This window comes from Sinocyclocheilus rhinocerous, unplaced genomic scaffold, assembly GCF_001515625.1.
Source record: "Sinocyclocheilus rhinocerous isolate Xijiao unplaced genomic scaffold, SAMN03320098_v1.1 scaffold1330, whole genome shotgun sequence".
Taxonomy (NCBI): domain Eukaryota; kingdom Metazoa; phylum Chordata; class Actinopteri; order Cypriniformes; family Cyprinidae; genus Sinocyclocheilus; species Sinocyclocheilus rhinocerous.
In genome coordinates this window covers 236,956-245,384 of record NW_015665026.1, presented here as the reverse complement: position 1 = coordinate 245,384, position 8,429 = coordinate 236,956, and the positions used below count along the sequence as shown (strand labels likewise).

Here is an 8,429-nt window from a genome sequence, read left to right as displayed (position 1 = left end):
TAATGAGGAAAAAAAATTAACTTAAATGATTTTAGCAAATGGCTGCAATATAACAAAGTGTGAAAAATTTAAGGGGGTCTGAATACTTTCCGTACCCACTGTATATATATATATACAGTATATATATATATGAAGAGTTCATTTGTAAAAACCGATAAACGCCACTTTGTTATCTGCTTTTGCTATAAAACAAACTTTTAATATGCAAAAAAAACATACTTCCAATAAACTTTAATTTAGTAAATTACCTGTATTTGTTTAAAACCATTCGAAACTATCGCCTTACTTTAGCCCGATTCACAACGGTCAGTTTATAATAATGTTTTCTAATTTGAGAGGTACGGGTAGGTTTTCGCGGGAAATTCGAGCATGCTGCTGCGTCATTACGTCACTTCTGTAAATGAAAAGTGGGTGGAGGGATTGAATTGCTTTACACACTGAGGAAGGCTTTGAGCCGAAACGTTTGTGTCTTTTCCCATCAGTAATGAATGTAAAATAAAAGAAAAAAGAAGATTGTTCTCGTGAGTGCGGATCATAATTTCCTATACTAAGGCATATTAAATGCCTTTAATTATGACTTTTTGCTAAATATTTAGTGAAAAAAAATTGTTGTGAAAATCAGACGCGAAATAATGTAGGGTTGAACATGACAAATTTGCACTACATACCAGACTGAAGGTGTTGAAACACAAGAGCGAAAAGTCAATTCAGAGAGAGAGCAAGTCCTTTTCAAACTTTTCTCCTTGAAATAACCAACAAATTGTTTCTAATAAGACTAGAAAAAGTGCACGGGTCAATGTTGACTTTAAGACAGTTTGACACATTGAACAAACTGTACTTTTGTCCCACGTAGCCTTGTTGTAATTCGCATCAAACCATGTGAAGAAGGAAAGAAAGCCTCTAATTAAGTCTGAAAGCACCCGTATCTCACAAGCTCTTTAACTCCGAAGACAATGAGCAGAACAAATGCTGAGAGCTTACAGAAACACTGCAGTAGCTCTTTTTAAACAATGGTGACCTTTGGAAGTGGCTTGGGTTTCTCCCCACGGTTCACTGAGTTGCTGCGCCGCGGCTCGCACTCTCTCTGCAGCTCCTCGCCTTAGCTTTAGGGGAATTCCTTGGATCTAATTAGCCTCAGGAGTCCTTCTTCAGCAATGTGTACCAACCCCATCTCATGTCTTATTCAGCAGCCTGGCCACCACAAAACAAACTGGTTTACCCCACAACCCTCCTACGGATGTTCAAAGTTCAAATGTCACTCCGGCAGGTCAGCCGCCCTCCTGCTGCCGAGTTCGCACTCGTGTAATTGCAGAAGCGCACATCCGAAGCCGAGACTGATTGTTCGAGAGCCTTATTGCGAAGCCGTACCACTTGAAAGAGAATAAAAGAAAGCGTGAACTCACTCTGAATTTGCATGAGGGCTCCGCGGGGGACCGGAGACGCCATTTAGTGGCCGATACACACGGGCGCAGCGCGATTTGAGACCTAGGCATATTAATGCATCGCAGCAGAGTCCCTGAACTCACACCCAAACACCAGGCTTCAAATACAAAGTCGGGAAAAAGCCTCCACAGACATTTTTCTCAGTAAGCGACAAAGACAGGTTAGAGTCTTCACAGGCCAGGCATCCAATCAGGTTACAAAGACCACTCTAGATCTCTGCTGTCAGGAGAGAGATAGAGAAAGAGAGCGAACGAACCAAACGCCACATCTGATTGTGGTCACGCGCCGTCGTCCCCCCCGGGAGGGAAGTGACAGGGGATTGACAGTGACTGAGTCCCTACATGAGGTTCATTACCTCACTCAGGAGCCGCTTGCGGTTTTGTATGCAACTTTTCAGAAGTAAGCCAGTTTGTGTGGGATTACATGTCAGGCTAATGGCTCTGCCCTGGGGAGCACGATGATTTGTCTCTGCTGCCACTGGACCAGCAAAAAATAAAAACAAATGAGCGGCCTCTCATCTATAATTAATCATTTTAATGGACCTAGAATCGCCAGTATCTTCGCTCGGCTTTAAGCGTCTAGACTCAGATTACTGGTTTAAAATGCTGCTACTCCGAGGCCAGTGTAATGAACTTATTCCTCTGGAATATATCATAGTTTTAACAAAGGAAAGAAAAAAAATCGATAATGATAATCAGGCAGAGTTGGGCTGCCTGGGAGCTAAGCTGACGCAATGCATTTGTGTCCGGGTCTCTATCGATTGCAAACATATCTAATGTGTCTTATTAAAGCTGATTAGCCCTGATTTCAGAATATCACACATTTATCTGACTCAGAGATTGACTTTGTTCTTGTCTACATTCACAGTATTGCAGAGGCGGTGCTTTTTCATGCTTTCTCGTTCTCAGGGCCTTGCTTTCTTTTACTCTTTCTCTGCTCTAGTGCTATTCCAGTTAAAGTATGTACTGATTTGTCTGACTGTCCATCGGTTCATCCATCAATCTATCTATCCGCACTCGTGCAAAAAAGACTTCAATTAGAAAGAGAAGCAAAAAGTGAACCACAGAACTTGCTTGTAATGTAACATAATGAACATCTATCTATCTATCTATCTATCTATCTATCTATCTATCTATCTGTCTATCTGTCTGTCTGTCTGTCTGTCTGTCGGTCTGTCTATTGTTCTGTCTCTCTGTCATTCTATCTATTGTTCGTCTGTCTCTTTTTATGGTAGGTCCTGGTAGGTGACACTGACCCAAAACAGTGAGCCGAGCAGGTCGAGATCTGGTCGCAACCTGGATGGCTTGACACTCAAAGCTGCCGTCATCGGTCAGTTCGGTCCTCTGAATCAGTAGGTGATATTCGCCTTTGCTGTGGTCCCCAATCACATCATAGCGTGGATAACCTGAAACACAAAGTTTAAAATTAAACATAAAAAGCATATTAACATAAAAAGAGCTTCTGCTTTCCAAGCAGTAAAATTTCTGCCCTCAAGCCCTAAAGTTACCCCGAGCATATTCGTTATCTAAAAGATCCAGTTGAATTGCTATCTTTGTTGTTGCGGGTATTGTTGTGTTTTTCTCTTTGTGCTGTAGTATTGTTAAATTCTATGGAAGTGTCATGAATGGGTAAAATATTAGAAACATACAAAAAGGGCAATATTTCACTGCATAATAAAGGACAAGGTCTATTCAGAGTTGGCCTTGAATTATTTCCAGTCACATTTACTGTAGTTATGAAAAGAAAAACATAAAAAATACTCTCTGTGGTATAACTGGAATTAAACCTCAAAACATAAACATGCATCTTGACTTCTGACAAAGTGATCACAGATCAAACTGCTACACAATACCATTTCATAAATATGCTTTATGCATATTTGAAAAGACTGATTACTAGTTAAGCGTTAATTTAATGAAGGTAGTAGATTAAAAGTAAGAGCATATACTGAATATTTATAGATTTAGCAAAAATGACTCTGTCCAAGGATCCACACTCCTTTCCAGAGTATGGATGCTAAAATATCATCATTATTTTATATTATTTTTTAATCGTTGATATCTAGAGAGTAGGGTTGTAGATATACTCACATACACTAACATTCAAAAGTTTGGGGACAGTAAGATTTATTTTTTTTTAATTAACACTGTTATTATCAAGGATGCTTTCAATAGATCAAAAATGATCAAGAATTTCTATTCCAAATAAATTCTGTTCTTTTAAACTTTCTATTCATCAAAAAATCCTGAAAAAAATCTATTACAGTTTCCACAACAACAACAAAAAAATATTAAGTAGCACAACTGTTTTCAACATTGATGATAATAAAAAAAAATTCTTGAGCTGCAAATCAACATATTAGAATGATTTCTGAAGGGTCACGTGCAGTGGTGGAAACAGCATCCACAACTGAACGGAACAAAAAGTGTTGAACTTGAAAATTTCATCAATAAGGTGCAGATTTGGTCCTCAATTTGTGTTTCCATAACGACCACAAACGGAGGAAAATAGCGGAGTAAAAGTACCGATACATCACTTAAAATGTACTCAAGTAAAAGTAAAAGTACACAATTTTTAAACTACTCAAAAAAATACAATTACTGATAAAAACTACTTAATTACTGTAACGTGAGTATTTGTAATTCGTTACTTCACACCCCTGGTCACGTGACACTGAAGACTGTTGTAAATTCAGTGGTGGAAAAAAGCTGCAAGGCTGCTAGGTAAGAAAATGTCTGGGGAAGCATTCACAAACTGACAGAATGGGCTGTTGTCCTTGTATTATAGTGTCTAACTGGAGAAAAGACGAGACAAAGAAATGTCTAAGGCATTCAACGTCTCCGTAATGACACAAACAGATTTGGCAGAAACGCGCAGATGTTTTGAGCAGCCAGTGTCTTGACTTTGGTTTCAGTCTGACTGTAACTTACACTGCAAAGCAGAGCAAAGCAAACAAGCCTTTTACATATGAATGTCAATATTAATAATCATGGTGGAAATGAACTTGGTCATAAGCTAATTTTTAAATATACAATTTAGTATGTACACATTTTGGTACTTTCATGGTGTTCACTGGGTTCACTGTATTAATATTTTACACACTTAAGATTTGTGTTGTATAACCCACTGACTTTTGTGCTTCCCTTCCAACCTCATAATTTCTGAAGAATCGTGTGACACTGTTGTAAATTCAGCTTTGCTATCACAGGAATCAATTACATTTTAAAATATACTAAAATAGAACATTTTTTAAAAAGTTATTTTAAATTGTAAGTTTGTAAGCATAATTGCCATTCAAAACCATTAAAAAATGCACTGACCCCAAACGTTTGAATGGCAATTATGAATTTTTTTTGCAAAATGCAAAAAAATAAAATAAAATTGTGTCCTTCAAGGAAAAATCAGTCACTACAAAAGTGTAGAATATGGCATCTTCAATAAATGATGAATGGAGCCTTTGTAGCTTGAAAAAAAAAATTGGAACAACAAAATTTCTACATGATGCTCTACTCAAGACAGATGTCTCATTTTTAGCTAATCTGCTCATATTAGAAAACAGATCGCAGCCCGGAGCATGTTTAAATCTGAACACGATCATGTAAACAGTTATCATGGCATGTCTCTGAAAACCTGGTGATCGTTTATATTAAAGACTGTTTAGCTGCCCTGTGCTATCTGGTAATAAGCCTGTATTAGGAATCGATAGTGTCATTACTGCCTTCAGGTTTCCTGCCACTGGATCTTCTTTTGCCTTTTATTTAAGAGCTGTATTCATTAGGGATTACTGAGGCATACAGGCGCCTCAATAAAGCTCTGATGAATTCCCCAATATGCTTGACTGGACAGCTTCAGACAATGGCTGTCAATTAGAAGAAACAATGTGAAATGACCCTATTAAAGATAATGAATCCCATGAAATGGATTCGGCTTCATGTTGGATCAATAGCAGCTGCGATAGAGAGCTGGGACATGGATTTATCACACTGTGGGCATTTCACTGACACTCCAATGGATGGAAGCCCGCTTGAAACTGGCTGAAAGGAGGCAGATCAAAGCTCGGAGCGAACGAACGTGAAAGCTGAAGGAGGAGAGATACACAGACGGGCATCCTAATCAAGCGTTATGTTAGCTTCAGTCTCGCAGACACAAAATCTGTAACTTCTCAAGCTTTGGGGATGCTCGCCCTGAAACGATATAGATATCTATGTCATACTGATCGCAGGATGTGTCATTTCATCAATGTGAAACTGCAGGTGATAAAACATAAGATGGTTTTTACGAAAACCCGATAATGCCTTGTAAAAATACACAAATTGTTCAGGTTTGAAACTATCAATAGGCTTAGAGCTGCTCTGAACACACTGATATCCGTTTACATCAGCACTCTAGTTCATTTTACTCTTTAGCGAGCGATGTTTTCACTTCCTTTTTGAAGTGAGACTTTGTCCGGTTGACATTGTCGGTTACATATCACAGCTCCGTACTCGATTATACTGTGGTACAATGATATCCAAGACTCCCTGGACACTTATAAACGCTCAGAGAAAGAAAGACGCAGTGGAAAGGAAATTCAAGCCCTGAGAGGCTCAATTAAAGAGCGCCGTCCATGACTAAACGCTGCCTGGGGCCACGGCTAAAAATGTGTAACTTCTGGAGAAACCGCTGCCCAAAATGAAAATCCTTTCTTGGTAAAGTATACAGTTTAAAATCACACATCACGAGAAAACTAAATGAGGCCTCAGCTAAAGGCTCAATCTTCAGATATTAATTGCTCGTTTCTTGAAGTGCATACATGAACGCAATCAGCAACTATTGTTAGCGATAATGACCTCTTGATCCAGCAATTATGTGTAACGGTAGCTAAATAGGATCTGATCGCTGTACTTTGAGTTAGATATGAGAATAAATGATTGAATTGTGCTTCGCTACACAAATATTTCAAAGAGCTAATAAGTTCAACTTCAAGCAAGCTGAAGCAAATTTGGAAGCGACATTCAACAAATTGAAGCTTAAGGGATGAATGCGCAATGAATTTGAATGAGACCAAAGATTGTTTTGCATTTTGTCTTATAATCTGACAGTCCATTGCAAATAAAACAGTCAGTAAATGTGGCGTAGTGAAGAAAGCGAGTCCGGTAATCATATCTGATTTGTTTGTGATTTACAAAATAATCTGTACTGATTTTGCAAACCTAAACCTAAAGGTTGTCCTTGCATAAGTGAGAAGTTTTCTGAGAACAATTTCAATCCGTTCACAGAAATTAATTTGTAAACCTTGTCATGTGAATGTAAAACAGCTGCACTTGCGGCACGTCTCTCTGGGGTTCTGTGGATGATGAAGTGTTTGCCTTAATTAATGATAGAAATGCAATTAATTCTCGATTGTTGCTTTGCTTTGCTCAGTCTGACAGTACTTTTAATAGGCACTTTCTGAAACAAACAGAAAAACCTTCACAACAATCAGGAAAAGTTAGTGGTGGAAAAAAGCTGCAAGGCTGCGAGGTAGGCAAATGTCAGGGGAAACATTCACAAACTGACAGAATGGGCTGTTGTCCTTGTATTATAGTGTCTAACTGGAGAAAAGACGAGACAAAGAAATGTCTAAGGCATTTAACGTCTCCGTAATGACACGAACAGATCTGGCAGAGACGCACGGATGTTGTGAGCAGCCAGTGTCTTGACTTTGGTTTCAGTCTGACTGTAACTTACATTGCAAAGCAGAGCAAAGCAAACAAGCCTTTTACATATGAATGTCAATATTAAAAATCATCGTGGAAATGAACTTGGTCATAAGCTAATTTTTAAATATAAAATTTAGCATGTACACATTTTGGTACTTTCATGGTGTTCACTGGGTTCACTGTATTAATATTTTACACACTTAAGATTAGGGATGGGCATCGTTTACATTTTATCGATACCGATACTGATACCGATACTGCTTATCGATACCGGTACTTATCGATACTATTTGGTGCAAAAAGATATGAAGTGAAAAGTTGTTGAAAATTTGTTATTACTGCTGAACTTTAGCAACTGTATTAAAGTTATTCAGTCAAGAGTAGTGAGTTATTTTTCTCTTTGTGTTTTATTTTATTAACATTAAAGGAATAGTTTGAAAATGAAAATTGTGTCATCATTTACTCACTCTCAAGTTGTTTTAAACCTGAATGAGTTTCTTTCTTCTGTTGAACATAAAAAGTTATATTGAAGAATGTGGGAAACTAAACAGTTGCTGGTCTCCAGTGACTTTCATATTTTTTTTCCTACTATTAAAGTCAGTGGGGACCAGCAACTGTTTGGTTACCGTCACTCTTCAAAATATCTTATTTTGTGTTCAGCACAAGAATAAATAAAAATGAATACATGTTTGGTACAACATGACTGAGTAAATAATGACATAATTTTAATTTTTGGGTGAACTATCCCTTTAATGACAATCAGCAGCATGTTTAGTACTGCCGCTTTAAGAGCTGCACGCATCTGTTTATCTCTCAACTGTTTACTTTCACTTTAGACATAATTAACTCTGTTTATATGTAAATATTGTGTGTTTTTTGACAGTATTAGCGCAATCAGACGATAACTAAGATAACTAAGTAATCAGGTGCTGTTTGACCGGCCTTTTAGTATACGCACGCTTCAGGTGTACGCGCTCTGAATAAGAACACGTTAGAACAGCACGCAAATTAAACGTTTAACCGGCAAGGCTTTAAAGCACGCAGAAATAATGTACTTTTGTGATTGCAAATAAATCTTGTGCGTGTAACTCTACCGAATCAACATTTAATGTGAATGTGTCTCGTGAGTTTCAGTTGGAGCTGGAGCCGCGAGACAATACAGCGCATTGCTTGAGGTAGATGTTGTTTTGTTAGTAAATGTTTCATTATATTACTAGTGTTGCCTCCTTCGTTCACTATTACACTACTGCATATATTGCATCTGACACTGGTGTCGCTTAGTTTTGTAACGTGAGCCCACACTTT

General features: G+C 38.0%; 1 protein-coding gene across 1 annotated transcript in view; it reads right to left on the bottom strand.

The window, feature by feature from the left end:
- The window catches only part of LOC107730946 (kin of IRRE-like protein 3), a 127,435-nt gene that overhangs the window by 63,321 nt on the left and 55,685 nt on the right, over positions 1-8,429 (bottom strand). The window contains exon 4 of the mRNA XM_016541909.1: positions 2,699-2,848. Within this exon, the coding sequence (XP_016397395.1) occupies positions 2,699-2,848 (150 nt within the window). The remainder of the gene's footprint in view (positions 1-2,698; positions 2,849-8,429) is intronic.